The sequence below is a fragment of the Anabrus simplex genome, chromosome 8 (assembly GCF_040414725.1).
Source record: "Anabrus simplex isolate iqAnaSimp1 chromosome 8, ASM4041472v1, whole genome shotgun sequence".
NCBI classification, from domain to species: domain Eukaryota; kingdom Metazoa; phylum Arthropoda; class Insecta; order Orthoptera; family Tettigoniidae; genus Anabrus; species Anabrus simplex.
In genome coordinates, this window is record NC_090272.1 from 207,209,854 (window position 1) to 207,225,510 (window position 15,657).

Genomic DNA, 15,657 nt, shown 5'->3' on the forward strand with positions numbered 1-15,657 from the left:
AGATTTAAGATAGAAAGAAATAATAACAGCAGCTTAGATGAGTACATAAACATATATATAAGAAGGTGACACTAGAGGATTACTACAATCATTATACAGGGTTATCCCATAGGAATAATGTTCGACTTCTGGCAGTTTCGGGGCATAAGCTGGTCTGGTTAATTTATCTAGCTTGGGGGCTGGGTGCTTGTGTTCTTCGTAATACACGTCTCGATTTACTTACAATACACAGCACTACCAAGCACACACAATAATGAACACATCCCTCCACGTAGGGCTGGTGTTAGGAAGGGCATCGGGCCGTAAAACTGAGATCAATCCACGTAAAGTGTCAACCCCAGATAACTATAAAAAAGACCAGGAAGGATATGTATATCACGGACTGACGAGATTAAAGTTTGTCCTGTAAAAGAATGTTTGCATAACATTTCTCTTCAGCTGTGATCCCTCGAACGGACTAAGGAATGGCTGCACGGGAGTCCGTAGCACTACTGTAGTTACTTGGGTTGTATGTAGAGCAAGGAGCATTTATGAGCAAAGTGTTAGTGCTGGTTGTTATACGCCATGAAAGCTAATGAGTGATTTCATAAACTGCTGAAGCGTCTATAATGTAGAAGGGTGAAGAACTCGATTAAAGTTTTATTGCCATTTAAAGTTGAGGCGGTAAATTTATGTCGTGTGCTCCCCTTCAAGATATAGTCTCATTAACCACCTTTATCTCGCTGGCACGGCCCACATAAATAGCAGAGAAGTACAAATTAAAAGTTCCCGTCGATAGTAAATGTACAATAGACTTCTCGAAGGTATTGATCTATCCGTTGCTTGAGATTAATTGCTAGTAATTGCTGTGAAGAGGTCCCCACTTGTGAATTTTTGCACAACTCGGACATTCTTTATTCCCAGACCTACTTTATATATTTGGTGCAGATAGAAATACTCACTTTTTAGTTTCAAAATGGGGAAAAATAAGATTCTAAATGAATCGTCGAGGTAAGTAATAAGTTACTACCGGAAAGTGTGCAAGGTGGAACTTCTAGGTCAGAAATCGTAACCGGTATCAGATCCTTTTTATCTCAAAAGACATTAGTTACTAGTTAAGTTACAGAGCGAGTTGGCCATGCGTTTAGGGGTGCTAAGCTGTGATCTTTCATCCGGAAGATAGTGGTTCGAACCCCACTGTCGTCAACCCTGAACATGGCTTTCCGTTGTTTCCCATTCTCACACCAGGCAAATGCTGAGGCTGTACCTTAATTAAGGCCACGGCCGCTTCTTTCCCACGTCTAGCCCTTTCTATCCCATTGTCCCCATAAGACATATCGGTGTCGGTGTGACGCAAAACAAATTCTAAAAAATTTAAGTTTTGTAAAATTAACATACATACATTATCATTATAGACTGATATGCCTTTCAGCAAATTAAGTCTGATAAAAATATTAAGGAGGAGGAATATACTACCATGCGCTCATTATATTTTTAAGCAACTAAACTCTACACGGTGGTGTGCTTAAAAGGTGGTGTACCGAGCTCGATAGCTGCAGTCGCTTAAGTGCGGCCAGTATCCAGTATTCGGGAGATAGTAGGTTCGAACCCCACTGTCGGCAGCCCTGAAAATGGTTTTCCGTGGTTTCCCATTTTCACACCAGGCAAATGCTGGGGCTGTACCTTAATTAAGGCCACGGCCGCTTCCTTCCCACTCCTAGCCCTTTCCTGTCCCATCGTCGCCGTAAGACCTATCTGTGTCGGTGCGACGTAAAACAACTAGCAAAAAAAAAAAGTGGTGTACTACCTGTAAACTAAAATACGAATTGACGCCATTCCAAGGGAGCAAGTAGGATGTTGTGTAACTTATCTCATTTCTTATTAAAGAAACTAATGAGGTCAACAGCTATTTTGTCTGTCTTATATTCTCCTTGCGAGAATTTCTATCGTGAGGACAAGACATGTAGTTTCTGTTGCTATGTCCACTGAATGGTTTTATCTGAAACTTAGTGGTAGTGACAGTGGCCAGCGGTCTGGTTGTTTGCTATTCATTGAATCCTACAGGAAGCTGTCACTCGATGTACCCCATTCACAGCCCCCAGACCTCTTAAAAACAACACACCAGCCGTTATCGCTAACGTCCTTACAAAAGCTATAGAAATGCTGCTAGAATTCCCAGAATATTATTGTTTTATTATATCAGACTTCGTTTATTGAAATGACGCAAAGGAACGTATTATTAACTAAGTATGGTGCTTAGTCAAAAAGTAATGAAAACCGTGTTAACAAAATTATTCACACAAGAATTACCTACTTGTGTAGGCTCGGCCCAACCAAGCGAATACACTAGATTTAAAAAAAAAGGAAAGAATGTTTTTCCTTCATCCCGCTGATTACTTTTATGGCGAGGTGTCTAAAGGTTGTCCTTCAGGAGTTTCTTTTCATGCTTGTAAATCTACCGACACAAGGTTGGTAGGTAAGGGTTATTCTGCCCGAAGGCAGGTCCGAACCTCCGCAGAGGTGTTCCTGAGCCGGAGTTTACGTGCGGTAGGGTGGCCAGTTCCTTTCCGCTCCTCCATTCCCTTACCCCCAACCAACAGCGCGTGGCAACCCATCCAACTCCTGACCACGCCCAATGTTGCTTAACTTCGGAGATCTCACGGGATCCGGTGTTTCAACACGGCTACGGCTGTTGGTACAAGGTTGGTGAGCAACTTAAAAAATTATTGAATTGGGACGGGATAATATCTATTAACTTGGACCTGTCATCTAAACCGTTCCAATACTCACTTAAGAATTAAAATAGTAATTAGGTGGATGAGCCTGGGATCGAATATACTGTATCCAAGTAGGAAGTAAACAGACACGCACTCCCTACAGAAGAGGAATGCCGAAAGGAACCTGAGCGAACAGCATACACTGTTCTGAAAAGTTCAGCCGTCCTAGTATTGGCCACGCCCAATGTTGCTTACCTATGGTTATCTTACGAGAACCAAAATTTGATTGTAGGTTTATTATGATATAAATGTTATTTATTTCAGGTCCGTTGTGCCTTGTAACTGTCTTAACAACTACCTCTTAGATCAGCCAGCTAATCATTTACTGAAAGTAATGGCAATCGAAAATCGATAACGACACATCTGGGTTTCCAACAATCCTAAAATTATTTAATGGGACGTAAATCCATTATTATTATTATTATTTTCGTTTACCCTCCAGGGTTGGTTGTTCCCTGGAACTCAGCGAGGGATCTCGCCTCTACCACGTCAAGGGCAGTGTCCTGGAGCGTGAGACTTTTGGGACGGAGGGATACAACTGGGAGAGGACCAGTACCTCGCCCAGACGACCTCACCCGCTATGCTGAACAGGGGCCTTGTAGGGGAATGGGAAGATTGGAAAGGATAGACAAGGAAGCGGAAGTAGCCTTAAGATTGGTACAATCCCAGCATTTGTCCGGCTCCGTGGTTAAATGGTTAGCGTGCTGACTTTTGTTCACAGGTGTCCCGGGTTCGATTCCCGGTTGGGTCATGAATTTGAACCATAAATGGTTAATTCCCCTGGCACGGGGACTGGGTGATTGTGCCGTCGTCATCATCTCGTCCTCATCACAACGCGTAGTTGCTTATAGGCGTGAAATCAAAAGACCTGCACCAGGCCCCTCCGGAGATCACACGCCATTATCCCAGCATTTGTCTGGATAAGAAATGGGAAACCACGGAAAATCACTTCGAGGATGGTTGAGGCTTTTCAAATTTCGTGGTAGAGCCTAAAATCGAACACGGGCCTCCAGGGGTGGCAGCTAATCACACTAATCACTACACCACAGAGGTGGGCATTATTATTATTATTATTATTATTATTATTATTATTATTATTATTATTATTATTATTATTATTATATTTATATCCGGTTCCATGTCCAAATGGTTAGTGTGCCGGCCATTGGACCACGGGGTCCCAGGTTCGATTCCCGACCGGGTCTGGGATTTGACCTTCATTGGTTAATTCTGATGCCTCGGAAGCTGGGAGTGTATGGCGTCTTCATCATTAAAATTAATCACAGATAGGGCCCCATCCTCACAGATGTGGAGGTCGCCTACCCAGCTGCAAACACCAGCACTGGGCCCCCCCTGAGACCACACGCCATTAATTACAGTAATATTATTTACAAATTACTTTACGTCGCAACGACACAGATAGGTGTTTTGGCCACGATGGGACAGGAAAAAGGGAGGATTGGGAAGAAATCGGCCGTGGCCTTAATTAAGGTGCGTCCCCAGCATTTGCCTGGTATGAACATGGGAAATCACGGAAAGCTATGTTCAGGGCTGCCGACAGCGAGGTTTGAACCCACTATCTCCCGAATGCAAGGTCACAATGCGCGCCCCTAACCGCACTGCCAACTCACTCGGCCAACTATGGACCACATCATTTCAACTGTTTCCTTTGAGCTTTAATGTCGGTCCAGTATTCCTTCATTCGTAGGCAGTGTTGCGCCTTTCGCTCTTTCGTCCATGCGTTTCCAGCTTCGGCTTTGATTGGAAACTCTGATGCTCTTGGAGTTTTATCTTAAGTGAGTCACGCTCCTGGATATATTCAGATGAGATCCCAATCTCCTGCAGATCTTTCTGTACCTCACTGAATCATGCCCCCTTTGCCTTTTTCTCTTGGACGAATGTGAAAATGCGGTTGGTTTCCGCATCTCGTCGGTTATTTTGTTCACATGCGAGTACAACTCCTGGTTGTGCTGTCTCCTAAACTCACCATTGTCTTTGACTGGGCCTAAGATTTTACTCAAAATCTTCCTTTACTTAGCCTCCAATTTCTACATCATGCCTTTTTTGTTCATGGCGAGATATTCCGTTGCATATGGAGTCTCTGGCCGAATTACATTGCAATAGTGTTTGATTTTTGCAATCATAGATATAGGTATTTTGTCATAGATATTTTTAGTCAGATGATAAGCCATTTCAATTTTATTCAATTTATTGTTATTATTGTTATTATTATTTCCGGTTCCCTAGATAAAGGCTTAGTGCACTGGCCTTTGCCCGGTGGGGTCCTAAGTTCGGTTCTCGGCCGGGTCAGAGATTTTAACTTTTTTGGTTAATTTCCATGTCCCATCCTCACAAATACGCAGGTCGCCTACACGGTGTGAACTGGAAATACCTGCACCATGCCTCCTCGGAGATCACTCACCATTTGCTATTATTATTATTATTATTATTATTATTATTATTATTATTATTATTATTATTATTATTATTATCTAAAGAAAATACATTTATTGTAAGTCATAACACCTGAACAGGAAAGCAAAGTCACCGCCGTTCAAACCATGAAGGTCCGTGGAGGGGTGGAAACCACGGTCTTCCCATGACATGGAAAGGCTGTTTAATCAAACAAATTAATAATTTTCATTACATACAGACAATGTTGTAATGGCTACTTACAGCCAGCAGACCGACACGGTTGGCCCTCTCCCTCATGCCCAGTTCTTGCAGCAGGGGATCGTCTATCTGTATGTTCTTGCTGCACGGCCTGTTCAGTGCGTTGTTTGGACTGAGAGCTTCCACCACATCATTCCGCCGCTTGATGAACTGTTCTCTCGACAACGTCTCGCCAGAGTTCCTTCACCAAAAATCCCATAATTATTTAGCTTCTAGATGCCTCTCATTCTTTAGCTACCCATTACTTCACGCCTTGATTTACTGGCACTGAAATGTCTCTTATTCTCTATTTAGCTAGTGCAGAACAATTGGTGAATGTGACCCCAAACCGGTTGTCAAAATACCTCTAACCAGTGGTGTAGACATGAACAGTGCTCCTTTCCTTGATTCTACTATTATTCTCATTTATTTATTTATTTATTTATTTATTTATTTATTAGTAGCAGATACTAGTCCCAGTTGTAGCATATTTATCTGGCGAGGACAGAAGTCCATTCATTTCGCCATTTAGAACGCCTGGGAAGTATGCATGGCCCCTTAACGCTGAGGAGGGACAAGTTGCCGGCTTAACTCCTAGCCATTCCAGGGCAAGGACACCTGTTATGGCTGGTGTAGAGCGGGTTGTGGCTTCCCAAGGCTGAATATTCCTGCTGTACGAATCACAATGTGAGCAGACTTACGTCCCAAACAGGTATACAAATTTTGACCTAGGATACGTGTAAAGTTTTGGGACCGTGCTGGGGCCGATGAACGTTACAAAAACATTTGTATTGGTAAGAGAAAGGGAAGGGCCACGAAGGATGTGTAAATGATGGACTACCTTTACTCGCAAACCCAACACCGCTGGGATCCCGAAAAAACAAGATTTGACCAAGAGAGCTTAGGCGAGGAGCCTAATATGAGTCTCAAACAGGTGGTCACTCTCCTAGGCTGAAATACCTCTGGGAGAAGCAAATTATAGGGGAGGAATTGATAATATTCTTTCATCGAATTTCGCCTTCTTTGGGCCACGGGAGACGATTGGTTTGGTTAGTCCTTTCTTCTTCCCCCAGAACATAATCATTTCGCTATGGTTCATCTGGCCAGATGTTCTTCACCTTTTGATTTTGCTTTTCCTGGAAACTCTTGAATATATCAATCATAGTTCCTCTTCGATTTATTATTGATGCCAACTTCCTCCATGTCCTTCCTTGTTTCTTCTGCCCATTTTGTTGTTGTTTTCATCTTGTTGATGTAGTTAAAGATTTTCTTTGTTAGCCGACTCTCGTTCATTTTTGTGAAATGCCCATAAAACTTCAGTCTCCTCTTACATATGGGGTTTGTGATCATCTGTAAATGTCCGTTTCTCTTTTTTATCGATGTGCCATCATTTTTGTTCAGTCATAAGAATTTTCTCAAGATTTTCTGTCTTTCTTTCTCTTCCATTTCACCTTTCTCGTTCAGTATCAGACATTCTGAGGTGTGGAGTCCCTCTGGTTTGAAAACTGTGGTATACTGTCTAATGTTTGCCCTATAAGACATCGTTTCTTCTTGTATCTATTCTGATCTAATCTATAGGCTTGTTCCATCTTTCTGCCCTTTTCTTTATTTGTTTCTTTATTATTGCCATCATCATCATCATCATTCACATGTTTTGTTTTGTGTATTGTAGTAGGTTGATATTGCAAGCTATATCAATAAATATTTGTTCTGTTGCTGACAGAAAAAGAAGTGGTCACATGTCAGATGCAACCCTCAGGTTACATAATATATGTATAGAACACATGTCATACTCCAGGTGTTTTACCAGCTGTATTCCGTCATCTGATACTCATGAAAAAGGTGTAATATTTCATGTCAAATACTTGTTAACTGATGTTGATGACTCGTTAATAAACTTATGGACACAGCTTTGTTATTTCTTAGCTTAGAAAAAGTAGCAAAAAGGTGTGTTAAATCCTTACTCTAGCTGTTTATTGTGGCTAGTGGTTTAAAATCGCATGAACACGCTCAGGATTTCGGTGACGTTCATGGGGGGGGGGGGGGAGCTAGGATTGGTGGTTGTGGTGGTGGTGGTGATTTATGTTTGAGGAAGCTGAAGAAATACAATGGAAACAAAATTGAAAATCATATTAAATCATTTATTCCACAAATAATTTTGAAAATTAAGTATGTATTTTATTAAGCCGAAATGGATACAAACACATCGAGAGGTAACGTAAGTTCTCTGAGAAGCAGAACATTTGAAAGTTGTATGTGTTTGAATAATCCACTCCCATGCATAAAGCGAATGACGAGATCAGGAAGATACCGTGGCCTTAGTTTAGGTGCAACCCCAGCATTTGTTTGATGTAACAGTGGGGAACCCTGGCTAGCTATCTTCAGGTCTAAAACATCCTCCATTTCTTAGACTACTTTTAAGGAGTTCTGTCGTGGTTAATGATTTCCGTCTAGAGTTTCTTTTCGAATCAAGGATAAATTGAAAGATATGTGGAATGCTTCTCTACTCGCAGTTTAACTCGTGTGCAGTTCTAACATATCATTTTAAATTTTAATAACTTTTGGTTAATAACTTATTTATTGCATTTTTGCCATGTCTAGTATAATTAGTTATTATCAGTACAGCTTGGATATTTAGCCAGTAGTATGTTAGAATACAAACACATTTGGCTAGTAGAAAGAGTCGCCTAGGCCACTCTTCCGTAATGTAGCGAGAATAACATAAATTATAGGGGTTCTAACACTCCTTGCATCTAATGTTTATGCAGACCTCACAGCAGAACCATTCAGCGGGGTAGTATACTTGTTACGCGTTTCGGTGAATTTACTCTATCCTACTACTGTCCAAATCCACGTTGTAATTATTAGTTCTAAATACAGTTTCACTTTAAGGAGAGACATGACTGAAATTTGTAACTTCCACCATTTACGACTTATCACAACCAAATTTAAAACACGAGCAAATATTAGCGCGAAACAGCACCATACAGTGATAATTTGTTGCATATCGTCGTTGCCGGGACAAAACCTCCTATGTGATAATATGTTTGGAGATATACTGACCCGCAGCACATACATTGTGAAGAGCGAGAATGCCTTGACAATATGCACACGATATTACACCTTAGATGACAGAACCTTACCAGCCAAAGTTCTAAGCTAAAATTATTTCACATAGGAGGTTTTGTCCCGGCAGCGACAATATGCTTATTTTTGATGTGCTGCATGTAAAATTCTCCTTGCGGCACAGTTTTAATTATTTTGGGGCTATAATTTGACAGACTTATCTAAAATACTTATAGGCTTAATAATAAATCTGGGTTTCGCAGGCAGATATAAACTATTGGTGATATAAGTTTTTTCACTTTTTCATTATTCGTAAAATAGGAAAAACTGTAGTTTGGTGCTATTTTGAGAACAAAAATATGAAGGTAGCATTCAACTGTTAATAAAAATGTAAAACTAATTTTAATTCTTGTTGCGATCAGCAATATTCTGTAAGAAGGAAGTCAGCTCCCAGACGAAACTATCTTTACATCGGTCTGTTTTCAGACCAACTTTGTTTTACGGGAGCGAAAGCTGGGTGGACTCAGGATATCTTATTCATAAGTTAGAAGTAACAGACATGAAAGTAGCAAGAATGATTGTTGGTACAAACAGGTGGGAACAATGGCAGGAGGGTACTAGGAATGAGGAGATAAGGCTAATTTAGGAATGAACTCGATGGATGAAGCTGTACGCATAAACCGGCTTCGGTGGTGGGGTCATGTGAGGCGAATGGAGGAGGATAGGTTACCTAGGAGAATAATGGACTCTATTATGGAGGGTAAGAGAAGAAGAGGGAGACCAAGACGACGATGGTTAGACTCGGTTTCTAACGATTTAAAGATAAGAGGTTTAGAACTAAATGGGGCCACAACAATAGTTGCAAATCGAGGATTGTGGCGACGTTTAGTAAATTGTCAGAGGCTTGCAGACTGAACGCTGAAAGGCATAACAGTCTATAATGATAATGTATGTATGTATGTATATATTGAAACATTATCTAAAAATTTCAGGTGAATTTGATAAGAACTTTCACACGAGGAGCAGTTTATACGTGGCAAGGAGTTGATAATATTTCAAGCTAAAAAAATGCAATTGAAAGTTTTAAGAAATATACAGTACTTACATTAAAACTGCCCTGGACTGTAAGTTACTCCCCCAGAACTCTGTCTCCTCTTATGCACAGCCTAGGCCTACTTCAATGTAAATACTGTATATTCCAGCGAGATATCGGGCTGAGTGGGTGAGACGGGTCAGGCACTGGCCTTCTGACCCCAGCTTAAGATGTTCGATCCTGGCTCAGTCCGGTGGTATTTCAAGGTGCTCAAATACGACAGCGTCGTGTCGGTAGATTAACCCGTACGTAAAAGAACTCCTGCGGGACTAAATTCCGGCACCTCGGTGTCTCCTAAAACCGTAAAAGTAGTTAGTGGGAGGTAAAGCAAATAACATTATTATTTTTTACATCGTTATGCCCTACTCAGGAGCGCGGTTGAAATTGCTTAGCTGATGTGTTGGCCTTCTTTTCCTCCCAAAATCTCTTCATTCTCTCGCTGAGCTTCTTCCTTCGTTCTTCTGTCCAAGTTATAGTAGCTCTGGTGTTGGGTTTGTCTTCAAAGTGGTGATTGTCGATTTTGGTTCTGAATTTACATTTGTCCTGTACAATGTCTTCTGAGATGTTGATTTCCTGGAGATCTGTTTCAATTTCACGAAGCCAGCTGTTCTTGGTTTTAGACGAAAGGGGCAGGTTGAGAATTATTTTAGTTAGCCTGTTAGTGTTCATTCTGATAATGTGTCCATAAAATTTCAATCGTCTTTTTCTAAAAGTGTGAGAATTTTTTTCGGAATGACAATATATCTCCTGCGATGATTTTTTCTCCATATTCCATCTATACAAACTGGGCCAAAAATTTATTATTATTATTATTATTATTATTATTATTATTATTATTATTATTATTATTATTATTATTATTATTATTATTATTATTATTATTATTATTATTATTATATTCCAGCGAGATTATTGAATTGGTGGTTCAAAAAATATTTGAAGCCCATACTGTCTGACGGCGTGACAAAAGGGCCGTAGGCTTGCTCTATGCATGACGCTGTTTCAGTGCCCTTTAAATCCGACATTTCGAGCTTTAGAATTGGCGTTAGGACAAAGCTGATAGGGGGATTTGAAAGAGGAAGAACTGGGGGATTTTTTAGTTTAAATTTAAAATTAGATTTTTCTCAAAATTCTCAATATTTCATTTATGACTCCTCTTAGGTAGACCATAATTCTATCGAAATGTGTATAATTCCTCAAATGCATTAGAGCTAACATTTATGCTTCCCTGTAAAATACACATAAATTTTGCTCTGATGTGTCCATGGAATATCAGCTAAGTAATAGGTGAAAAGTCTAAAATAATTCACCTGTATCCTAGTTCCGCTATAGCCCTTGCCGTACAAGTGCTGCGCAGGTAGCACAGGTCGGTGGGAGTGACCAGGGAATCCAGATATTCCTCGTACGTTTCAAACTGAAGAAGCCGTTTGTCTCCCTGAATCTGATACGTAAGCGTGCCCATTCTGGAAAAAACAAAGTCAGTACGATTTGATGTTACATATATTTATCAAATATTGATTCTATGCTTGGAATGACAGTCGCATGTAATATATCATCGCCTAGTGAGCATGATTGTTCGATCTGACTGATATCTTGATTATCCAGTTCGAATCCCATTGGTGGAGTGTTTGCCTGCCGGGTAGCAGAGGTGGTGATATACAATTTCTAACCACTAGATTGCGTGCCACAAGCGTGGGTTTTATTCCAAACCTCTTCGTAGAATTTATATGGAGTGAAGAAATATGACATGGTTGAGGATCATTCGTCCGTCAGATGGAGATGTTAACCCTTGAGCAGAACCCTTGATGTTATTCAACAGTAGTAGGCTATGTGCTTACACCGGGTTATACCTTCTCTCTACCTCAGACGCGTAGGTCACTCATGGGAGTCAAATAGAAAGACCTCTATCAAGCGAGCAGAACATGTTCTCAGACTTTCCGGGCGTTAAAAGCCATGCGCTAAATAAATGATCGTACAGCCTCAGCAACCATGTGCAAACCTTTTAGGCTGCTTGAGTGTCAGTTTTGACCTTGTCTTTTATTCTACCAGATGGCAGAGAAAGCTAAATTCTGTTGAGTTTTGAATAATTTCGCCGGGAAACGTCACCTTTTATCGTTCCACATAAAGAGCCTAGTGGACTTGTATTTCACCCCTTCACGATTTGTTCTGGCTGATTTCCAATAAAAATACTTGTGTCACGAAAATGTTGCAAACTTTGAAGAGTGGGAAGACTTGGCAGTAAGGAGACGAGCTGCTCGACGAAGTGGTATGTTCCGTGTTATCAGCGGAGAAATGACTTGGAATGACCTTAGTAGACGAATAAGCTTCTGTACAGTTTTGTAAAGGTACGAAAGATTACAAAGTGAGGCAAATATTCGCTTATAGGGAAAGGAATTAGGGATTCGATTAATTTACTAATGGAGGTGTTCAATAAATTTCCAACTTCTATTTAAGAAAAGACGTGGTAAACAGTTAAATGGAGGGAAATCTGTCCCTTGGGCGACAACCCTAAATGAAAATCAGTAGTGATTGACTTTTCTCCCTACAATCTGCCGGGGTTTAACCCGCCATCTTGTGATGCGGAGGACGACAACCTACCTTTGATCCACAGGGGAAGACAGAGTTACAATTAATTATAGTATTTCTTCTCTTCACTATAAAGGGAGAGTTATCTGTACTTCTCAAAACCTCCGCCCCCTTTCTTTATGGCACCATAAGCTTATAATACAAGATCATCGAAACTCATATGTGTGAATCACGGTTAATTTCCATATTATATAAATACATTCGTTGTGAACGCTGCTGTCTAGACGTGTTGACAAAGGCGTGCTAGGTTCCATTCCTCACCACGACCTCGAAAAATTTAAGACAGGAAATGTCTACTTGTGGGAAGCCACATGGCTCAGAGGTTCACTTAGCATGCAGGAAAAATGAGTGCCTGGTTAATTCCTAAGGGACGGCGGCCGGCGTAAAGCCTCCCTTAGAGCCATAGTGGAAGTTGTTGCCTGCCACTCCTCCAGGAACCTACACGAACTGTACGAAGATGACTTTTCTTGGAATGGTGCTCTACGTAAGAGTTCGCTTTTCATTTATGTGGAGAGAAATTTTATTACCACTGCAAACACTCGTTCTTTGTTCTCTTCGAATCACAACAATTAACAAGTTGTGGACCCTTATGGCGTTATCCATTGTTTATGGGTGATCAATATTACAATACATTAGCCCATTATTTCTTCTGAGATCGAGCGAGTTGGCGTGCGTTTAGGGACGCGCAGCTGTGAGCTCGCATCCGAGAGATAGCGGGTTCGAACCCCACTGTCGACAGCCCTGAAGATGGTTTTCCGTGGTTTCCCATTTTCACACCAGGCTAATTCTGGGACTGTACCTTAATTAAGGCCACGACCCCTTCCTTCCCATTGATCCATTGGTAGGCCTTTCCTGTCCCATCGTCGCTATAAGACCTATCTGTGTCGGTGCGACGTAAAGCAAATAGCAAAAATAAAATAAAAATAAAATAGGAAGTTCTTCTGTTTCAAGAACTCTTACCTAGGAGGATATTTTACAATATTTGTGATAGAAGTTTATACGTTCCTGAAAGTACAGGGTTATTCTAAATTTTTTACCTGAAAGTATTATTGGATGATTTCAAAACTACTGTCTGAAATGTCTTCCTATATTTATCAAACCTCACGCCATGTCATCAAGTTTTAAGTCTAGTCGGCAGATTTCCCTCCATGGACTCTTCTTATGTGTCTTGTGGTTGGAGGTGTACAGTGGTGCGGACCGCGTGCAGTGTTCTGTGCCACCACAAAACACAATCACAAAATACTGTATTAAGATGTTTCAGAGCAGAGTATCAGAAATCTCCGCCATCAAGCATCAAAGCATGATATGGTTGATTCGTGGAAACATATTATGTGTCACACCTAGAGAATGGGCAGAGGGGCCCTCTTGTAGCAGACCTCTTTGTGGAAGTCGTTAGATGGGCGAATGCATGAAGTAAGCAAGTTTGTATGGTCATTCCGCAGCCTACAGTATCGAAAATTTTAAGATTACAGTTGTAATGAGTAATGCATAGAGTAATGGTGATACTCAGGGACGGTTTCACTCCTTTGTGGTAACCACATTAAACATTTGTAAACATATTTTAACGTGACGGGGTTGATAAATAAAACACACAACAATGGCAGCGTTAAATTTTAAGCACCGAGCTCGATAGCTGCAGTCGCTTAAGTGCGGTCAGTATCCAGTATTCGGGAGATAGTAGGTTTGAACCCCACTGTCGGCAGCCCTGAAGATGGTTTTCCGTGGTTTCCCATTTTCACACCAGGCAAATGCTGGGGCTGTACCTTAATTAAGGCCACGGCCGCTTCCTTCCCACTCCTAGCCCTTCCATGTCCCATCGTCGCCATAAGACCTATCTGTATCGGCGCGACGTAAAACAACTAGCAAAAAAAAATGTAAGCCTTAAGATTTATTAACTACTAGCAATTGCTTACACAGTATACAGACACACCAGGACCACAACTTACACTACACAGTAAACATCATTTCATCAGTTCGCGCTGTCTCTGCTCTCACTGGTTGTTCACTCTATCATTTATTAATTAAAACAATCACATTACACACTCTTCCACAACCGTCACTTGTATGCTAAATCAGTTCCACAGTTATTTTCGCTGTACGCTATCATAGCCAGTAGTTCAAAACCCGTGCACCACACAGTTTCAAAATGCTGTATGTCTCATACTGTCCGTACACTCACAACAGACCTTGTTCACTGTCCCTCGCCAACCTCTCTCACGCTGCTGTAGATACACACACGTTCACTTACAGCAGCTGGACGCAAGAGACTCAACTCTTCGTTGACAGACAAAACAGAATGAACACTCACTTCAAGGACAGAACTGCACTAGTTGCACTGAATCCTCGATTCAAACTGAACTACTGAACCACTTGAGCTCATCCTGCCCACCTTAAATAGGCAAGGCGTTTCCTCCAGATACTTCACGGAAGTCTCTAGGTCCTCTCGGTTACGAATGCGCTGATTTTACCTTCTAGTTCATCCTCCCACATCGAGTGGCCTCAATGAGATAACGGAATGGTGGCAGAGAGGACTGGCCTGGCGCGCCTGGCTCGTACCTGATTGTCTCGCTACACGACGAGCAGCGGAGTCCTAACTCGGTGTCGTCACACATGGCCGGAGCTAAGATAACTTGCTCCTCCGAAGACCATACAACGAAATAGTAGACACTGTCACAATCTACCGAGGTTACGTCAGCTTGCGTATGGTAAATAAATTACGAAATAAATCGCGTAAAATTATTATATATACGGATTTATTTAATGTTACTTTCTGATAACTAGTTTAGAGTAAGCCTGCATAAAATTTTCTTCATACTAGTAGCGGCAGGTCGATTGTAAATGTGGTGGTGCTAAATGAATTTCGAAAGGGAGTTTGCATGCACTTTACGCCTAAAATTTTTGTACATGAGGACCTAACTAAAACACACGTGTTCATACGGAGAGTCTATCCGTCTTCCTAAATAATTTCAACTCAAAATGGAAATAAAAATGTCATGCACATTCACTGTATAACAGCAACATACTTTACAGATAGATCTCATGGCAATGACGGGATAGGAAAGGGCTAATAGTGGAAAGGAATCGACCGTGGCTTTAATTAAGGTACATCCCCAAAATGTTCCTGGAGTGAAAATGGGAATCCACGGAAAAATACCTTCAGGGCTGCCGATAGGGGGCTCGAACCCACTATCTTCCGAATGCAAGCTGATAGCTAGGTAACACAAACTTCGCAGCCACTACCTCGGTAGCAAAATACTTGAAACGATTTTCGATCAACAGCTCAAATTGAAATGCAACATATATATAAACTGTCAGGAAACAAGGGAGATAGTTACATGACGAGTGCTGATATCTTTTGACAGCTTATAAAAATGACTAGTTTCAGAGCGACAACGATTTAGTACTTTGGTTCCGAAGACAAGTTCTTGATTACTATGACGTATTTATCCAAGTTGTTTTAATTCAAAATACCTGAGGATCCACTGCACAAGATGAATAAATAAA

The 15,657-nt window shown here is 41.1% G+C and overlaps 2 protein-coding genes across 2 annotated transcripts in view; one reads left to right on the forward strand and one right to left on the reverse strand.

Annotated features, from left to right (window-relative positions):
* Positions 1-11,029, reverse strand: part of LOC136879086 (cilia- and flagella-associated protein 299-like) — a 52,538-nt gene extending 41,509 nt beyond the window's left edge. The window contains exons 1-2 of the mRNA XM_067152833.2: positions 10,878-11,029; positions 5,433-5,610 (exon numbers count right to left, since the gene is read on the reverse strand). Coding sequence (XP_067008934.2) covers positions 5,433-5,610; positions 10,878-11,029 — 330 coding nt within the window. The remainder of the gene's footprint in view (positions 1-5,432; positions 5,611-10,877) is intronic.
* Positions 1-15,657, forward strand: part of Nos (Nitric oxide synthase) — a 789,894-nt gene that overhangs the window by 474,717 nt on the left and 299,520 nt on the right. The gene's annotated exons all lie outside the window — the stretch shown is intronic.